The following is a 21,410-nucleotide window of genomic DNA, read 5'->3' as shown; positions in this document are numbered from 1 at the left end:
GGGGTCAAAAGATGTACAAGTATTTCAGTTATTGTACAATCTTTTATAAAGTTGACCCAACATGTACTATGATTATGTATGCCTTATGATTGGTGTAGATTATTTGGCACAAATATCACAGAGTCACATGGTTGGCCTTGTCAATAACAATATTTACTGTGCTCAATCTCAAAAGATTTCTTCTCTTCTATTCCCAACCTATCATTCTGGTTCCAATCCCCAACCCTCAGACTAGTAATCCACGAATCACTGTGCTCTTGGCTGCCTCAGAGACTTTGTTCCTGATGTTTCGTCCACGGAAAAGCTCATTCCACCTAACTCCACCTGTTGAAATCCTATTCATATTTAAAGATAGAAGACCTATATGTTTGAAGAAGCATTCCCAAGTTCCTCCAGAAAGAGTTCATCTCTCTTCCTTCTGTACACTCAAGAGTACTTGATAACTACCTATACTGTGGCTCAGATCACCTTCTGGAATAAATATTTCTTTCCTAGCTGTCTTGTTTCCCAGACAAGTTTTAGGTTTCTTAAGGGCGAAGGCTACAGTTTGTATCTACCCCTCACTAGTACCTGATGTCATTACTAAGGCACATATATAATTCAAAAACTATTGAATTAAATCAGAAGTAGTAGAAATGATGAAAGACAAAACTAAATTTTAATCATAAGAGTGAAAAGAATATATACAGTATTGGCAAGAATGTTAGAACCACTGCCTGCTTTTGTCAGCTAATCCATCTTTAGTGCTATCACAATACCCAACACTTTTACAGGTGAAAATTATTAAACAAATTAATTAATGTCTAATCTGGGGAACAGAAAACTAAGAAGATGCACAACAATGATTTTAAGACACACACAGTGAAAGGCTGGCATATTAAAGAGTAAATAGAGTTTACTTTCTATTAACTACAGTGGTCTGGAAATGAACGAGGTTGTTCCATAAACCACCTGCTTCACTCTACCTATGGTCCAAGCAAAGGGTAAATGATCTGTTGAGAAGTCTCAAACTGTATTTCCTAAATAGTTGAGCTCAGAGGTTTTTAAAATGACCCCCATTTTCCTAGAAGTAAAATTTTAAGGATTTAGATGTTTTTGGATGTTAAGCACCAAGCTAAAATATATAACACTAAACATAACTTAATTTGGCACTGTAAAATAAATATTAGTGTCATTAATCATTCATCTTAAAAAAATATATAGCCTATCAAACCTGAATGAACCTAAAGTCCTCTGAAGTTGATGTGAGTGAAGTTCACCTATGTTCCCTGGGCCTCTCTGCTGGTAGATGCCAGAGAAAGGATCCTCAGTCTGTCCTAGTCTGCTAGGACATATGTCTGCTACTAGTCCTCAGTCTGTCCTTCCCACCTTGGAAAACCTCAGAATGTGATGTCGTCCAAGTCAAAGGCTGAAGCAACGAGTGTGCATATGAAAGTATGTGTACAATAGGCCATGATTTTTACATACTACTTGAGAAGGGACTTGTGTTGAGCCTTGACTTGCAAATATAGTGCAACAATAGAAAATAATTTATTAAGCACCCTACGTAATAGGAACTTGTGTGAGATGATGATTCCTTCCTCAAGTGTGATGAGGGCTTTAAATTCTTTTTGATCATTATTTCCCTACCTTGATTATACCGATCCAAGCACTCCGCTCTTTCCTAACACATCCCCACATACAAACCTCATCTCCTTCCTGAGGCCGCATCAAGGAAACCCGGTCATACTGCCGCCGTAACAAAGCCCAGAGTGCATCAAGACGACCCTAAAGGGAAACATGATTTGTAAATTCTCAGTGGACGTATTCAACCTCTACTTACTAAATAAATGAACAGTTACAATGAAGAAGGTAAAGTCTTAGTCTCTCTCTCCTTTCTTTACTAAATTAAACAAATAATAACAAAAATGGAGGTTCTTATTGCCTAGAAAGCATTCAGTTGTTAGAATGTATGATGAATGTCTGCTACTTGATGTACCTTGGTCCTCCTTCAGACAGTTGGGAGCTTGGGGGAGCTGAAGAAGTCACATTTTCTCTAGTTATGGTTTCTCAGTTAAATCATACAAAATTTAAACAACTACCTTAATTGGTGTGTACCACTTTGTCTGAGGAGGCTGGTACGTGGGTTTGGGACGAGGTGGTCTAGGCCTGACGGGTTCCTCAACTTCTTCAGGAATCCTCACCACAGCATTTTTGGCTTTCTCTAGCCTCGCGCCTTCTTCAGTAGATCCTTTATCACCCCAACGGACCTTCAAAACAATGGGGAAATACTTGTATCAGACATATAGTGTCCTAGAAGAACAACCTCTTATTTAGTAGATGGTCTTTTGGCTCACCATCTTGGAGTAAACAGATGAGTAGTATACTAACTCTCAATTTCTCCTCTTTTGACACTAAATTAGGTATGTTCCTCTTCTAGCTAAATACGTACCCATATGTACTGATGGCACTGGGGGAAAGAGATGATGATGACAATTCACATTTACTGAATGGCTACCATGTGCCAATTTGCATTTAATCCATACAAAAATGCAATGGAATAGACAGTATAGGTACTATATTCTTTTCCTTCCAGATGAGGAAGCTGAGGCACAGAAAGGTTAAGTGATATGTCCAAAGTCACACAGCTAGCAAGTGGCAGGGCAGGGATTTGAATGTAAGCAGTCTGAAATAAGTACCTTTCAAATAGGTTTGAATTTTACAAATATAATTTACATGTATTTTACAACTTTGTAAAAAACTTTGTATTTTATACAAAGGAGTAAGTTGTTCCTTCCAAAATTCTCATCAAGTTTGCCTAAATCAAAAAGTATGATTTTAACATTTAGATTTTAGAAGTAAAATAATTATATGTCTGACTATGGCTCAGGTCATAATCTCCCAGTCCGTGGGTTCAAGCCCTGTGTTGGGCTCTGTGCTGACAGCTCAGAGCCTGGAGCCTACTTCAAAATCTGTGTCTCCCTCTCTCTCTGCCCCTTCCCAGCTCACGCACTGTCTCTCTCCCTCTCTTCCTCTCAAAAATAAATAAAAACATTTAAAAAAAAAGTCTCTTAAAAAATATTTGTACACATAAAATCATTATATACATTTTTTTTTTATTTTGTAAAACTTGACTTTGTAAAGTAGCTTTTAGTCTTTAGTTCTGCTGCTTATTTGGGTATGGTTATTTGACAGGTCAATTCTTCATTGAGAGGAAGGCAAATCTGAAAAGACTCTGCTTTGAAAAGAAAAATTCAGAGGCACCAGAGAATTCCACAAATTTTAGGGTATTTCCTTCTCTGAAAGCTCTAGACATTGAAAAACTATAGGGTCAAATGATTGTTTTCATTATTCTTCAATGAATAAGAATTAAGAGCTAAATCTGAGCTAAACTTTACCACTGTATAGGTATGGGAATAGGATGTGACTCCTGGAGAAAGATTTTGTCCAACCAGGAGCAGTGGAGAAGTCCTACAAAAAGCAAGGACATTAACAAAGACAATAAGGATAAGATAAGTGAAGGTCTAAAAAGAAATACGAAGCCTTGTCCAGAGCACGCTGATTCACCAGAGTTAAATGATTTCTACAAAGGAAAAAAAAAATTAGGCACTTTTTAAAGCATTTTAATGACCTGAGTTAGTGGGTAGGGATACAGATGATTACTGTTCACAGGAAGAACTATTCATGGCTTTTCGATAAGGCTTACTTAGATGTTTTTACCTTTTTTACTACAATTTTAGAACAGGCTTTCAACTTCAAGTAGACCCCGCTGAGTCATTAAAATGTATCTGTATCTTTCAGTGTGATCAGTGGTACTAGAATGTTCTTTATGAGGTTGTTAAAATTGTTTTAAACACCATTAAACCTTTAGAGCTAGGTAGTTGGTTTTCTTTCCAGAGAAATGACCTTCTCTTTCAAATCACAGTGTCTTCACCTAGATAAACTAAAACTTATGAAATCTTTAAATATAGCTAACCTGAGCTAAAAAAACAAAAACAAAAACAAAAACAAAACAAAACAAAACCCTCTAAAACCAGGATATTATTCTGGCAGTTGTGAAGTCTCAATTTTAAGGGAAAAAAAAAACAAAAAGAAAACAAAAAAATATACACAGTTAAGTAAACAAATGAATGTCATAACTCAGAAAAGTAATTCAAACTAAAAATGTAAGTAGATAAAGGTTAGATCTATTCAGAACTTATAGACTTAACATACACAGCTCTCCAGGCCCGCTTTCACAGTTGGTATCTTAGAGGTAATGGTAATCATATTCTCCAATTATCATTGGCACCATTCTCATATAAAGAACATGAAGAAGGTCGTTGAAATGGAGTTCTGACTCAAGGTATTTCTAGACACTCAACTATTAAAAGACTATATTCTGTGAAGTAGAGTTGCTGAGGTCTAAAGGAAATTCATTAGTTGAATCCTTAGTGTTAGTTCCTAAAGTAACTGGTCCTTCATCGTCACCATCATCACAAAGAACAAAACAAATAATTCCCATTCAATTTCAAAGTCTAAAATTAGGAAATACTTCATAGATTTTTCCTAAAACTCTCCAAGCAATTACAGGCATAACCTCAGAGATATGGCGCATTTGGCTCCACACCTCCACGATAAAGCAAATAGCGTAATAAATGAGTCAAATGAATTTTTTGGCTCCCCAGTGCATATAAATGTTATGTTTACACTGTCCTGTAGTCTATTAAGTGTGCAATAACATTATGTCTAAGAAAGCAATGTATGTACCTTAAGTAAAAATATTTTATTGCTAAAAGCTTCTAACCGTCATCTTAACTTTTAGCAAGTGGTAATCACTGATTATAGATCATCGGAACAAATACAATAATAATGAAAAAGTTTGAAATATTGCAAGAATTTACCAAGACATAACCCAAAGACACAAAGTGAGCAAATGCTGTTGGGAAAATGATGCTGACAGACGTGCTCAATGCAGGGTTACCACAAACCTTCCGTTTCTAAAAAACAACACGGTATCTGTGAAGTACAATAAAGCAAAGTGCAATAAAACAAGGTATGCCAGCAAATATATATATACATTTAGTTGTATAAATTTTAATATTTTAGTTTAACCACTTTAAGATAGTCAAGGATTTAAAAACACAGACAAATAAATTGCTAAAGGGAACTTTAGCAGAATTAATATACCTGGCTTTTTTACTATGGAAAAAAAAATAAGTGCAAGCTTGATAGCTAAATCCTTCCAACTCTACTTGGCTTTCATAATAAACAATAAAATTCCATAATTGCCAGAGTATATTTGGATGACTAGGAGGTTGTATCATAAAGGAGCAATTTTAGAATTGAGAAAAGAAACAAAAACAGTTTCACGCTGAATTGGCAGAAACACACATTTGAAGTCATTAGGTACTGTGGATCAGTTGTGCTAACAGCTGTTATTAACATCAGCTCAGTTCCAGCGTTCTGCAAATTGCCATTACCGTAACGTTTAAATATTTAATTTAAAGGAAGAGTAAGAAAAAAAAATCTACGTAAAATCCCTATCCTGCCTTAAAATAACATTAGTTATGAAGATTTGTTCTGTAATTCAGATGTGCACATAACTTCTAGAATTCCATTTATTTTTCCTAGTTAGAGGTATTTTTTAAGGAAAATACTTTCCAGGCTTAAACAGGCATGGTTTTTTTTTTTTTTTTTTTTTTTTTTTTTTTACCTTTATTTTTGAGACAGAGAGAGACAGAGCATGAATGGGGGAGGGGCAGAGACAGAGGGAGACACAGAATGGGAAGCAGGCTCCAGGCTCTGAGCCATCAGCCCAGAACTCGACGCGGGGCTCGAACTCACGGACCGCGAGATCGTGACCTGAGCCGAAGTCAGACGCTTAACCGACTGAGCCACCCAGGTGCCCCAACAGGCATGGTTTTAAAACAGATTAAATTTTCTATTTTCCCTAAGTTTAAATAAGATCAGGTTTGAGAAAGTTTCATGGTGCTTAATTCTTGATTCAATTTTTATTGTGTATTTTTATGTATTGTTTCCCTTTTGTAATGTTCACATTTCCTTTCTCATTTTTTCTCATTCCCATTTCCATCCCTATACCCTATTTACCCTACGTATGGAATACCCTAAATACCTACATACCCTATGTATGGAATACCCTATACAATGTAGCCAAAATTGTCCAAAGCTAAAATGCACCCCAATCATTAAAAGTGGGTCCTTTTCATAAGTTTTCTTAAACTGAAAAGGACAGGCAATATCGTTTCACATATTAAGAGTTAATAATTCTTAGAACTTGAAATCTGAGTTACTCAAGAATGTGCATGAGCCTTTGGCTTTCTTGATCATAAACCAATATTATTCCTTTGAACTCAGGACCCCTTCAGGAGCTCATGTGTATGCTTTTTTTTCCCCCTTTAGAAAGAGATCTCAATCTTTGGTACACTGGAATATTGGACTCACAAAAATCTGGCATAATTCCTCGTTTTTTCAGCAAGAACATTATTCAGTTAAGGCTCACTTACTAGCATATCCTTATCTCATGGTCATGTGGTGTTTTATATGTGTGGATTTCAAAATAAAATTAAATGTATTATTTTGACTCTGAAGTAGTGCATGCTCATTATCAAATGAGTTAGGAAAAATAGGGAAATACATAGCACAAACTGAAAATCACTCCATCCAGAGAAATCTACTAACATTTTGTAGTATGTCTTGTCAAAACTTTTTTCCCCTTGCACACATTTTTTTACATACACATTTTGGAATGAGGTGAAATAAGCTAAAAATAAGTTGAGATAGACAATATTAGGATATCCAGAGGTAACTATTTTATCTCCAAGTTTATTTTTCATATACATTAGATGACATAGTCTATTCTTTCCCCACCCCTCCAAGCCTTGAATGACACAACAAAAGTAAGCAGAAGGAAATGTTCCTGGTTCTGTGTCAGGCAACAAAAGCTAGCATAGCCACGTTCTTGTGGACTGTTTGATATTCTCAATCACTCACAAGAAAACACATACACACTATCTCCTCCAAAAGACAAACTTAATAGCTTCCTGCATCTCCTTTTTCCATGGCTTATTAGCAATGACGTACCTGTCTCAGTGGATATTTCAGCAATAAAGTGGCATGCTTTTATGGAAAGTGTGCATTACTTTAACATCTAATGTGGTCAAGAAAGTGAGAATCACTATCAGATGGCTTGAATAACCACTTCTTTGGAAGAATACTGAAATTTATTCTGAAAGGGGGAAACTCTCCTAGGGAATCTGAATTTTATAGAAAAGTATAAAAAGAGAAAACTGCAACCGTTGTGAGGTTGTTTATTAATTGGCTTACTGGTTTTTGCTGGCAGTGACACGACAAGGCAGATACGGTGGTAGGAGATACACAATAATTGCAGAGCACATAAAAACTCCTTCTTATCAAGAAGTAAAGTTAAAAGGTAACTAATAAGGAAGAAATGCCAGGATCTGTATTTCATAATAAAGTCAGACTATCAATGACAAAATTCCTCCAACTGTTCCTCGAGGTGGGATGCTGGCCTGTCTACACTGTTGCTAAGGGCTCAGTGCTGGCAATAATGGCTTATTATTAATTAAGCTATCACCTTGAGAACTATTTCTGTGGTGGCAAGAAGACCACATTTCATTTTGAAGATATAATATTAAAGTTCAATTTGAGCCAGTCTAAAAGTTCAATACAGGGGCGCCTGGGTGGCTCAGTCGGTTAAGCGTCCGACTTCAGCTCAGGTCACGATCTCGCGGTCCGGGAGTTCGAGCCCCGCGTCGGGCTCTGGGCTGATGGCTCGGAGCCTGGAGCCTGCTTCCGATTCTGTGTCTCCCTCTCTCTCTGCCCCTCCCCCGTTCATGCTCTGTCTCTCTCTGTCTCAAAAATAAATAAAACGTTAAAAAAAAATTTTAAAGTTCAATACATTCTGTAAGTGATATTTAAAATTAACTATGATGGGGGTGCCTACGTGGTTCATTCGTTTAAGCATCAGGCTCTTGATTTCAGCTCATGTCATGATCTCATGGGTTCTGAGTTCGAGCCTCCATGTCAGGCTCCGTGCTGACCATACAGAGCCTGCTTGGGATTCTCTCTCTCTCTCTCTCTCTCTCTCTCTCTCTCTCTCTCTCTCTCCCTCTCTCTCTCCATCTCTCTCTGCCCTTCCCCCACTCATGCCCATTTGCACTTGCTCATGGGTGCACCCTGTCTGTTTCTGTCTCTCAAAATAAATATGTAAACTTTAAAAAAATAAATTAAGTTAATTATAATTGTTCATAAGTGGTAACTAAAAGCTGTTTTAAAAAAAAGCCTAAATGTGCTTCCTTACATTTGTGATAAGGTCATACCCATACCACTGAATATTTTAACATTTTTATCTCTAAACAGTACATAACTATTGGATCTTTTCAAAGAAAAGCATTGTTGCAACTTTAAGTGGCTGGCTTCTACAAAGTTGATGCTGTCTGCAGTAATTTTTTCCAAAATAGTGAGAAAAACCCTAACTTTGTTTTGCCCTTTAGAGTTCAAACATCTTATCAATGCAATGCTTTGACTAAATGAAGTCAGTTCTTCTTGAATGGTTTTGAAATGGCCAGGATGATCCCATAGAAAAAAAATTATATCCAAAAAAGAGCCAGTGTTAAATAAAATTGGACGGTATTATTAAATTGTGAAAAGCACAGTTTCCATGGTTTAATAGTTCTAGAATTACACGTTCAGATTAGCAGCTTCTGGGTTTTTTTTTTCTTTTTTAAAGATACCAACCTCCATTCTTTTAATTCCTCCAACCCCTCGGCCACCATAATAGGAAGCGTCCACCGTGGGCCATTTCTTGGTGGGCAGAGGTTCTTCTTCTTCCTGGGTAGACACAAGTTTTTAAACACGGGTTTAATTAATTTCTTAAAATACTGTTTCATCAGAACTAACTCACATTTAAACGTTTCTTCCAAATAATGCCACTGACATGAAAGAAATGTGGTAACAATTACGTAGAGGGCATGAGGATGTACTTATGCTTACACACATAAATTTCAAGTGGAATTCTACAGAATACAAGGACTCCTGCCCTTCCAATTTTAGGAATCTCCCTTATTTCACCAGATCACCAGACGTTGCTCCCTAACTATGAGCATCATTGATTTTTCCAGTTCTATACATCACTTCATATTTAAAAAGACATTAACTTTAGAACAGCATTTCAATAATCATTTAAAACATCAACATACATGTTGAAGTTAAACTGCAAAATTTGTACTAAAAAGGTAGGCAGTTGCAAAGTTTTGAAAATGCACTATACCACTACCTTCCATATTTCATGATACTAACTCAATTTTGGCTAACAAAGAATGGAATCTAAAAGAATCATCTTGAAGAAAGGAATAGCATCTTTAAACCGTCAGCTTGGATCTTACAACTTTTTATAAATAACATCCGGACTATTGATGTATTGACATAAAAAGAAAAGTAAGTTTCTATGCGCTATTGATCCTCATGGCCAGGCTATATTTGTCATTTTTTGAAGGTTCTATTCCTCAAGCACATGAAAGAAGTCATAAGAAGATGAAAAATAACAATGAATTTTCATAAATTCAAAAGTCAATGACAGGTATCACCGTTGTCTAACAACAAAGTAAATGATCATATTTGGGGATAGTATCTGAATACAGAAAAAAATATACACATCACTTATTAGGCACTGATTTACCACTTTTGGTGCAGGAGGTGGTGGTGGAGGAGGATCCTTGATAACCTGTCCAAAAAAAAAAAAAAAAAATCAAATGTAAAAACTTTGGTGGCATAGGAAGGAGACAGCAAAGATGTATATAAATAACTAGATTAAATAACATAACGTGGTAGTGCTAATGAAATATTGGTAGTGCCGTGTGATCCTTGCCTCTCCATGTGTATGCCTCTCCCTTCGAATACAGGCTTGCTTGTAACTAGCTTCTGACTGACTAGCATGAAGTACAAGTGCTACCACGTGACTTCTGCAGCTGGGTCAAAAGAAGCTTTTCCACTTCCCTCTTCCTTGGGACACGCGCTCTGCAGGAAGCCTGCTGTTATGTCGGAAGTCTATCCTGAGACCATCAGACCAGGAGGAAGCCCAGGATAACCTTATGGAAAGGTTGGGTAATGAGAGAAGTGCCTGGCCAACCATCCCAGCTGAAGTGCCAAGCATGGCTCTCTCAGACCTGGAGGTCTGTTGAGCTTTCCGAAGACTCCAGTCCAGCTGTCACCGACTGCAATCACATGAGAGAACCCCAGAGTAAGAATCTCCTAGCCTGAGCCAGTTTCCATAGAACTTGTCGCTTGAAGACACTAGGTTGTGGAGTGGTTTGTTAGGCAGCACTAGATAAAAAGCACCTAACGATTTACAAAACTCCTTCATATGCATTCATTCCTTTTAGCTTTAGGCCATAGACTTATTAGTAGCTTCATTTTTCAGGTGAAAAACAAGAGCAAAAATTGTCAAATACTTTGCACAAAGTTTCACTGAATGGTTCTTCTAATGTCAAAATGCAACCACTTTTCACTAGATTACAGTATGCCCCTTCAAACAGAGCAGGAATTTACTAGCAACATCTTCCTTCTATGACTCATTGACTTTTCCATGAATTTAAAATGCACAAGTTAGCTTGCTTTGGAAGAGATGACGGGGAAATTAACATTTTCTCTTTCCGCACCCTGTAAGCTAGAAACAGACATTCTTAACGAAGATGCCTTTTCTGTGAATCATTACTCAATATATTCTTTCATGACATTGTGTATGGCCGATTCTTTATGTGATAGAAATGAAGCCTAAGATCTAATCTAAACGACCTTTACCAGTACTGGGGTCGCTAGACTTTCACACCATCGTGATAGAAAATTACTGACCAAGTGTCAATGGCTTCTGATAATTTAGACATACTTCCAAGTCTCTAGACAAAGACGAAAAACTGTTTGAAAATATAACTGCTTCACCTTAATGTCAAATATTTCAATTATGTTTTAAATTTTTTAAGAAGTTTAAAATAATAATTTTGAAAATGAGTATCGTCAAAGAATTATATTACTATTTAGGTATATTACTGTAGTCATGGGTATGTTTTAAAAGAATGTTCATCTTTCTAAAGATATATACTGAAAACTTTTCAGATTAAATGATATGATTCTGATATTTCACCAAAATAATTTGGGATGGGTAAGTGGAAGGGATTACAGATGAAACACAATTAGCCATAAATTGAGAATCAATTGAAGCTGAGTGAAAGAGACATGAGGGAATTCGTTATTTTAGACTTTCTCTTTCTATATGTTTGAGATTTTCCATAGTGAAAGGTTTTTAATATGCAATGCTATTGATAATGTTGAGAGAACCGACTCTTACTTTTCTTTATGTATAATATTTTCATTGTTCAAATTTTAGTTTGGATCTAAATTTCAGATAGATCCAGTCTCCACATAGATGTAACTAGACAGTAATTTGACAGTTTGACTGAATCTCTAACTTATTTAAAACTTTGAATGCTACCAACAATGCTGTTATTTCTATTTAGCCCTTTTATTTAATTCAATTTTATTTTATCAGCAATATAAAATTTCGGTTCTCTTTAGTAATTTTGAAGGATAAAAAGTTGTGAATTTTTACAGTTAGCCCAGAAATAAATGCCAGTGGAGGATAAGATTTAAAACAAAGTGAAGGTTATCAAGCTACAGTGCATTTATAGAAAGAAAGTGCCACATATCATTATCCAAACTGCATGTGCAAACGCAATCAGTAAAAACTGTATCTATTAACATTTCGCACTCGAAAATCCAACTCTTCTTCCATGTTTCTTTCAAGTAAATTACTTTTTCCAGTTGCAGCCTCAAAATTTTTGCATAATCAATAATTTCTTCTTCATTTCTATATGACTTCACCAAATCATTTACCATGTCCAACAGATTTTTTGAAATATTTCTCTCTCTGTGTCCCTCACCTTCCCACCCAAGACTTTCCCCAATCTTCCCAATGCAGGTAAGATTCCCCTCATATGCATAAATGCCTATTTGGAAATTCATGTCTGCTTTGTCCCTCAGTGCATTCCCAGTACTTAGTAAATTGTCTGGCACAAAATAGGTTTTCTATTTTGTAAGAAAGGAAGGAAGGAATAAAGGGAAGTTAGGAGGAGAGGAAAAGGATGGAGATGGGAAAGGAAGAAAAAAAAGAAGGGAGAAAGGGACAAAGAGAGAGGAAACAAGGAAGGGAAGAAGGAAGGAGAGGAAGAACAAGGGAAGAAGGAAGGATTCTTTGCATTCTATTCCCACTATTTCCACCTAAAATCATAAACTTATAATTCTCTGGACCTTCAAAATATCTAGTACACTTTTCAACTTCTCCAATGCACATTCAACCAAAACTTCAAGATTCTGACAACCTCTCACCAAGTTGTAGTCCAACTATGTTTGAATTCCTGTAATAAAGAGAAATTCACTACCTCACAAAGCAATTCATTCCATTGGCAAATAATTTGCATCATTTGAAAGTTCCCCCCCCACCCCCCGCCAAAGAAGCCAAAGCGCCTCTCTCTCTGTAGTTTCCACTCTTTAGTCCAGATCCTAGGATGTGGACACACACACTCGGATGGACACACACACACACATACACACACACACACACAACTAATCTTTCTTCCAGAAGAGGGCAGTTCCTATTTTTGAATACTAGGATAATAACCATATATCTACTGAGCCTACTCATCTGGAAGCTAAACATCACAACAATTTTTCATGCAATGGTTCTGAGTTATTCAGTCATCTTGGTCCATTTCTTTAGTACATATTCTTTTGATCAATACCTCCAAGTGGGCTTTCCAGAACTGATAATAGCATTTTAAGTGTAACCAAGCCACTATAAGTAAATATATGGTACTCACATAAAACAGATGCACCCTCACCAGTTTTTACTTCAATTCTATGCATTTTAACTAATGACACACTGATGACATTGATTGGTAGTCAATAATTGCCATAGATTTTTTGGCATCAATGTCCACATGCTCTACTTACTTAAACTAGACAGTTATCTTGTTTTTCTATCTCCGGCCCATCCCTCATTCCAACCTGTGTAACTAGGTATATTTTTCTAACAGTAGCCTAAGTGTTTCTCTGGTCAAAATGGATCAATGGTTCCAATGACCACAATTGAAATCATTGGATTAGTGAATTGTAGTGGATGATCCTTACAAATGATGCTTCTACTCTTAGCTTTGCAAATTACCTTAAAATACTCCCTAGAGTTCTTTCACTGGAAAAAGACCAAGGTACATATTTCATTCCACTAAGTGTGAGTACATTGTATCTGAACTCCTTTTCATTTCCTCATAAAGATTTCATATTTGCTCTGCTTATTACCTATACATCTTGTACTTTTATACATATTTCTGAGGACATAAACAGTATCCCCAAACTGGTTCTATATTATATCCTCCTGAAAATTACTGAAAAATATTCCTCCATGACTCATCCTTTTTTACATCACACTTGTCATATTCATTATCCTGCATAGCATCTAGTTTTAGTGTTTATACGGGCAAACTGAGTTTTAATATAAATTCTTCATATGACCATTGCCAACAGACTCACAGTAGGTTAACAAGAGGCATCTTTGCATTTTTTTATAAGCCACAACCTGGAAAACCAAAGCTTCTTTCAGTACAGGACATATATGTGAACCAGCAATTCTATTCTCATGGTTCAAATGCATCAGTATGATGCAGTGATGCCCTCACATCCTATCTACAAACATCCCTATGTGCATCGCTACTCCAGAAAAAGTGAAGATTATTTTGCTTGCCCCAAATAAAATGCCCATTTCCATGTTAAGTCCCACCCAACCTTCACGGAACCATTCCCCCAACTTTCTACTGCTTTATCTAAAATCTTGAAAACTTCTAAAAATAAATGTTGCTGCACAGTTGAATCATTCATGCTTCATTAGCTCGGACTTATATGTTTATTTGGGAATTTTTCAATTACCCCATAAGAGTGTAGACTTCTTAAGGGCAATAATCATTTCTCCTTCTTTACAAGTATCACCAGTTCCTCAGAAAGTGCTCTGAGAATAGCGATACTAAAAATATGATTGTAAGTAACCTGAAGGAGCTAGCTGAGGATGTTCACAAAGGCTTGTAGCCAACCTCTACATTTAAAGAAAAATACTGAGAAAAAATATGTAAATGATAAGCAAATAGACACAGGTTCCCATGAAACTAAAACACTGCTAGTTTCAAAAAAAAATGAAGCATCAAATTTCTCTTTCAACCAATAAAATCAGAGAACTAATTAACTAAATGGCAGGTGGGAAGATGTTAGACCATCCTAACTTTCTTCATCTGGGAAATAAGTTTGATTAATTGTAGGTCATATCCAACATGAAAATTCTGACAGAACACTTAAAAAATACGTATCACATTTTTTCCAGCAGGTCTTTGCTTCTAGGCCTTTCCATAATTAAGTAGGCCATATATCAACATGCATTTGTATCCACCTGGTTCCAGAAAAGAACATAAGGGTTTGTTTTTCCGATAATGTGTAATCTCATTTATGACTAAATGTATGACTTATAAATTTCAATTGATTCTGAAATTCTAGCAAGTATATTTTCTACATTGTTAGCAATGGAAATACACCCCTTAAAACTCTGTCTACACCAAATTTTGATCTAGTAAATTAAGGGACACAACCACCACCACAACGAATAGCACCTTCAGAAACTGAACCAGAGCTCAGGCTCATCTCTGTGCTGTTATGACTATTAACAGCAACCACCCTTTACTGGTGCTACAATATGCCACATGCTCTATATTTCCCTTATTGTCATAGTAGCCCTGTGCAGTTACCATACTTGTCCACATTTTAAATATAAGGAGAGGGAGATGCTAATTTCAATAACTTGTCTAGTGATGCACAAAGAGAAAACAGAATTAGGACTCAAATCCAGGACCCAGGTCCATCTATCTCCAAACCCCGAGTTCAACTTCCTCTGCCACATGGCATCCATTTAAAATAAGGTTTGGAATGGGTGCCTGGGTGGCTCAGTTGGACGAGGTTCCAGCTTCGGGTCAGGTCATGATCCCACGGTGGTTTGAGCCCTGCATCGGGCTCTGTGCTGACAGCTCAGAGCCTGGAGCCTGCTTCAGATTCTGTGTCTCCCTCTCTCTCTGCCCTCTGCCCCTCCTCTGCTTACACTCTATCTCTCAAAAATAAAAAAAAACGTTAAAAAAATTTTTTTAAATAAAATAAGGTTTGGACTGCAAAGGGGAAGGATGAAAAGAAAAAAAGACCTAAGATGTGTTGAGTATCTGTTAATTGCTAGAATGCATGAATGGATGGATAGATGGATGGACGGGTGGATGAATAAGAAGGTAGGTAGGTAGGTAGGTAGGTAGGGGGAGAGAGGGAGAGAGAGGGAGAGAGAGAGAGAGAGAGAGAGAGAGAGAGAGAGAGAGAGAGTTTAATTTAAACCTTATAGTAACTATGAAAGATAGAGGTTATCATTCCCACTTTATAGAGACATAACTTGTTAATTAACATGCCCAACATCACTGACCTAGAAATGTTGGAACAAGAAATAAAACGGCTTTTATGTGATGTTTCAAAATGTTTCCCCCCCACTCCACTCTATTACAGGCTCTCATAAGTAACCAAAGACGGTGAAAATAATCTGAAGCCATTTGGTTCAAAAGCCAAAATGGCAAAAATCTGTGTCCAACTGATATCCCTACATTTCAGTAACACTAGTGCAGGAGAAAAGGAAACCTTACTGTCAATGTAAATACATTAAAAATAACAGTCATGAGAATCCCATTCTTGTACTAAATAGTGCAAGAACACATCCATTTCAGAAAAGGATGTATTCATATGCACCATATTTTATGAGAATTTGCAGATTTTAAAAGGCATAATATTGCCTAGTTGCCAGGATTTTTTCCACTTAGCATCCTTTAGTTCTGTATTGAAGATTCTGGAAAACACTTTCACCACTTTATGAACCATATGTAGAGTTTGATTCTCCTCCAATTTTTTTTTTTCATTTGTTATTATCATCATCAGGGAGGATTACATCTCATCTACTTAGCTGCTAGAATGAAGATTTCAGTTTGGAGGAGAGCCGATTTCTTAAAAAAAAAAAAAAAAAGTTAGCTGCTTCAGGCAACAGTCCTTTTGATCCGCTCATTAACACTTTTCAAATGTTCGAGTGATGTGGGCATTCTTTGCGCTAGAAAATGTCAGCACTGGAGCCTGCAGCCAGCTTGATGCAATCATATGTTCCAATATTCAGAAAAGAGTGAAAAGAACTGTCAACAGTGAACTGCCTTGGATTAAAAAAGAATAAGATACTGTACAACGCCTGTAGATCAAGTCGTGTTTCAGGACTGATTCTTGCCAGTGACAAAAACAAATGCCCAATTTATCAGCAATGTCATCTAAGCGACTAAGAGCCCACAAACAATAGAGAAGTCACTCTCAGTGTTTAGAAAAGTTTGTTTGAAATATATGGGGTCTTCCTTTCATTCTCCTTTTCTTTTTGATAAGATCAGAGAGCAAGTGTGGTGCCTTTCCTCTGAAGTGCATAAACACAAAGTTCTCTTACATTCGTATCTGGGACTTTTTTTCCCCTGAATCTCACCAAGTTAGATCCTTTCATCATCCAGATCAAAATATGGTCTGATTTATCTCATCCTGCCTTTCCTCTTCTCCTTGACACACTCATCAATGATCAAAGATTCCTACTCTGAACAAATAAAGAGCTGGTGGGAGGTCTGGACAATAAATATAACTTAAAGTGCCAAATGGGGATTGGGAAGAATAGTGTGAGAGTGTATTTTGCCAAGAGTTAAGTAAAGGTGCTGCTGTCAAAGCAAATAAACTAATACCAGGGAGAGTTTGATACCCTGTTTTCGCAAATGATGTTCTGTTGGAAAACATCACCATGGAAGCTGTAAGTACTAACATCACACTCTATTTCGAGGAGGCAACCAAACATAAATCATTTTAATTAATGGTGCAAGGAAGGCATATTAAAATTCAAATTACTTCTATTTTATTGTGCATTCCCCCCCAAAAAATCAGGCTATTCTCAAAGTAACTCAATAAAGGCACCAAAAGCCCTCCTCAACAATAAAAGACAAGTGCAATATAGAAGCATTATTACTATTTAGAAAGAACAGCACAGCTGTTGCTGGCTAAGAAAATGATTCCATGGAGCTGCAGTCAGATATATCCTCATCATGAAAGCTCAACTTACTTATAAGCAAATTGGGCTTTAAAAAGATAACTTTTTAAAATGGTTTTTTAAATGAAGATTTATGAGATCTTTATGTAAAGTCTTAAATGCTCCAAGGAAAAATGAGCTTGCAATTTTCCCTTGAGGATGAAGAACTTTGGCCAAGGACACTAGAGCAAAGTGAACATTTATCATTTCCAGCATATTCAGATATTTATTTGCAGCTGTAGAACACCCTCTAATTGACAACACTCCAGAAAGCCTTTGTTTGCCACCTCATTAGCCTTACATCTGTAATTCTGCAGAGTGTCTGGATATTCCAATGATACAACTATAGGACTGTCATTTCTGCCATCCTGGCAGTAAAACAAATCTGTCATAAACTCAACAGAACTTCTAAGCTAAACAATGATGAAAACACCCATATTTTCTGATATTCCACTCATGACTCAGTACATGATAAGTTTTTTTAACCTCTCCTGCCCTCATTTTTAATTTAAGGATTAAGGAAGGATGCAGCTGATGTCTTTGCTAAAGAAAAGCAGCTCTAAAGGATGGATGTGAGGATCCTCAATGAGCAGGATACAGACCCTTAAACAGATGGTAAGAAATAACTTCACACAAAATGAGAACTTTTCCCCTTACGGAATAGTTTGCAAACCCAACACACTCTATAATTCACTAATGATAGTGCCTAAAAATTTCAGCTTTGCATGAAGACTCTTTTACTATGATTATTATTAGGTAGTTTTCCAACTATCATTGTTTCAGATTTCTATTTGTCATGGAAAGCTCTGGTACACAGAGGACACTATTCTGCAACATTTTAATTAAAAAAAAAATTTTATTATTTGTTTTTTGAGAGACAGAGAGAGAGCACAAGACAGGGAGGGGCAGAGAGAGAGGGAGACACAGAACTCAAAGCAGGCTCCAGGCTTGGAGCTGTCAGCACAGAGCTGGGTGCAGGGCTCGAACCCACAAACCGTGAGATCATGACCGGAGCTGATGTCTGATGCTCAACCAACTGAGCTGCCCAGGCACCCCTATTTTAATTTTTTTAAATATTTTTTAACTTTTATTCATTTTTGAGAGACAAAGGGAGATAGAGCATGAGTGGGGGAGGGGCGAAGAGAGGGAGACACAGAATCAGAAGCAGGCTCCAGGCTCTGAGCTGTCAGCACAGAGCCCAACACCGGGCTCAAACTCACAAACCATGAGATCATGACCTGAGCCTAAGTCAGTCGCTTAACCGACTGAGCCACCCAGGTACCCCTATTCTGCAACATTTTAAATAATCTCTCTCTCTCTCTCTCTCTCTCTCTCTCTCTCTCTCTCTCTCCCTCTTTCTCTCTCTTATCCTTGAAAACACTCATTAAACAGAACTGAAAGATTTAAAATTTGTAAGTAGTCTCATTATTTTTTATGTTTATTTGTTTATCTTTTGAGAGAGAGAGCAAGTCAGAGAAGGGCAGAGATGGAGGGAGAGAGAAATCACAAGCAGGCTCCATGCTGTCAGCACAGAGCCCGATGCAGGGTTCCAATTCAGGAACTGTGATATCATGGCCTGAGCTGAAACCAAGAGTTCAATGCTTAACTGACTGAGCCACCTAGGTGCCCAGTAAGTAGTCTGTGAGTGGACAGATTTTTTATTGCACAGGTTTTTCCTTAACATTTTTTATTCTATGCCCTTTTTTGGCAATCTGGTGAACCGATGGATCTCTTCCCAGAATAATTAAGTGACATTAAAATAAAAAAGGTTTAAGGAATCCAATTATATTGAAATATAATTATCAATTCTGTAAACACACACACACACACACACACAAATTTTTGATATAGAAATATATGCTACTTTATTAATTCATTAAATAATGAGAACTGAGAACTATCCTAATTTTGAAGTTATGTTACTTGTAAAAGATATTTCAAAAATATCTGAAGAATTGTATGTGATATAGGATACCTGTAATTACTATTGGTGACAATAGTTTTGTGAATAGCGGCCTACATTTATAAATGAAGGAAATGATAAATTTCAGTTGGAAGTAAAAAGAAAGATTTTTTTTCCCACCCAAGTTCACAATCCTCAGGTTTGAAACCCCTGTGGGGTGTATATGGAAGCAACTAAAATTAAATTGCATCTACTTCAGAGTTTTATTATAATAAAAAATTCTTGGGGACCCTGGGTGGCTCAGTCAGTTAAGCATTTGACTTCAGCTCAGGTCATGATCTCGTGGTTTGTGAGTTCAAGCCCTGTGTTGTGTTCTGTGCTGACAGCTCAGAGCCTGGAGCCTGCTTAAGATTCTGTGTTTCCCTCTCTCTCTGCCCCTACCCTTCTCACACTCTCTCTCTCGCTCTCTCTCAAAAATACATTTTAAAAATTAAAAAAAACTTAAAAATAATAAACAATTTTATGTACTTGTATCTTACTTCTTGTTGTATAGAAATGGCAAAGGCCACCTTTCCTATTGTATATACATTATAAAGAATACCTTTTAAATAAAATCAGTGAAAATCATACAAAGAACTAAGAGTATACCATAAATCCTCTCATGCAAAATGCTTCTCCATAGTTGACAGAATTTTGATTAAAACTGGCAACAGATTACCCTATTTTGAAGTCGTCTTCCAGATAAAGAGATGTCAAGTGTTTTAAGAATTGAAACAGTTCAAAGAAGATAACGTATAACATGCCTATGATTAAAATACACACAATACTTGACTTCATGAAATTAGTACACTATAAAGTGAGAGAAATGTTCAACAAATGATCACATAAATAATCGTTTAATCTTAATTTCATTTAAGTATCACCAAAAATGTACCATTGCGTAACTTTTTGAGGATTTTGGTTAAAATTTTGAATTTATTTTTAATGTTTATTTATTTTTGAGAGAGAGAGAGAGAGAGACAGAGTGTGAGTGGGGGAGGAGCAGAAAGAGAGAGAGGGAGACACAGAATCTGAAACAGGCTCCAGGCTCCGAGCTGTCAGCACAGAGCCCGACACGGGCTAGACCTTGAGACCAGAGAGATCATGACCTAGGCCAAAGTGGGATGCCCAACCTACTGAGCCACCCAGGCACCCGTTGGTTAAAATTTTAATATAAAATATTCTAGAGGGGATAGTTATGATTTTGATGTGTTTCTTGTTCCTCATGCTAATTTGGTACAGCTAATGAAGTATATGTCATAGTTTCAGAGACATATTTAGTTAAATGTTTGAATTCTTTGCTTTTCCTTGCAGAGTAAAATGGTCACTTTCTAGCTTTCAAGGAATTCAGTGGTTCAGTTTCTGAATATGAATAGGATGGCACTGGCCTCTTCTAGCAAATAACAAGCACCCCGAGGGAACTGTCCATGGATCCCTGTTGTCAAATGGTTCTAATGACATATATGCCTTGAATACTTCTGAAAATTAGAAACCTGTTTCTTCCCAAAAATTCCTTGTCACTCTGAAACAGTAAGTAACTTCTACTCAGTATATAAAACATTATGCACATTTATTTTATGGTTACTCAGGACAAAACAGAAATGTAATTCTAATTTTTAAAAATGCATATTGATTTCTTAATAGCCTTGGAACCACTGCTAACATTTTAAAGAATATTTCATTGTCTTCCATTTTACAACCTCTTGTACTCCGTGAACAGTTTTTGTAACGAGCTGCTCCAAAGACGTGTTACATAAGAATTGCCAAAATCAATAGCCCTGGGCAGTCATTCCCAACCCTGGGGAATATCAGAATCATTTAAGAACTGTATTAGTTTCTTAACATGGCTGCAACAAGTTACCACAATTGCAATGGCTTAAGACCAGAGAAAATTTATTTTCTTACAGTTCTGGAAGTCAGGAGTCTGAACTGAGTCTTATCAGGCTAAAATCAGGTATTAGTAGAGCTGGTTCCTTCTACAGGCTCCAGGACTGTATCTGTTGCTTGCCTCCCTGAGCTCCTGGTGACGGTGAGCATTCCCTGCCCAGTAGTTGCATCTCTAGTCTCTGCTTCCATGGTCACACTGCCATTTCCCCTTGAGTAGGCTAATCTCCCTCTGTCTCCCTCTTACAAGAACACTTGTGACTGCATTTAGAGCCCACCAGTAGGTCCTCCTGGATAACCTCCCTAGCTCAAGATCCTTAATCTAATCACATTTCAAAGTCTCTTTTGCCATATAACATTCACAATTTCCAG

At 36.8% G+C, this 21,410-nt stretch overlaps 1 protein-coding gene across 1 annotated transcript in view; it reads right to left on the bottom strand.

Annotated features, from left to right (window-relative positions):
- Positions 1-21,410, bottom strand: part of ANTXR2 (ANTXR cell adhesion molecule 2) — a 154,236-nt gene that overhangs the window by 54,265 nt on the left and 78,561 nt on the right. The window contains exons 13-16 of the mRNA XM_011281741.3: positions 9,680-9,724; positions 8,740-8,832; positions 2,082-2,249; positions 1,687-1,767 (exon numbers count right to left, since the gene is read on the bottom strand). Of these exons, the coding sequence (XP_011280043.1) occupies positions 1,687-1,767; positions 2,082-2,249; positions 8,740-8,832; positions 9,680-9,724 (387 nt within the window). The remainder of the gene's footprint in view (positions 1-1,686; positions 1,768-2,081; positions 2,250-8,739; positions 8,833-9,679; positions 9,725-21,410) is intronic.

This window comes from Felis catus, chromosome B1 (genome assembly GCF_018350175.1).
Source record: "Felis catus isolate Fca126 chromosome B1, F.catus_Fca126_mat1.0, whole genome shotgun sequence".
In the NCBI taxonomy this organism is placed as follows: Eukaryota; Metazoa; Chordata; class Mammalia; order Carnivora; family Felidae; genus Felis; species Felis catus.
Note: the sequence above shows the minus strand (reverse complement) of the source record. Positions and strands in the feature narration are given on the sequence as shown.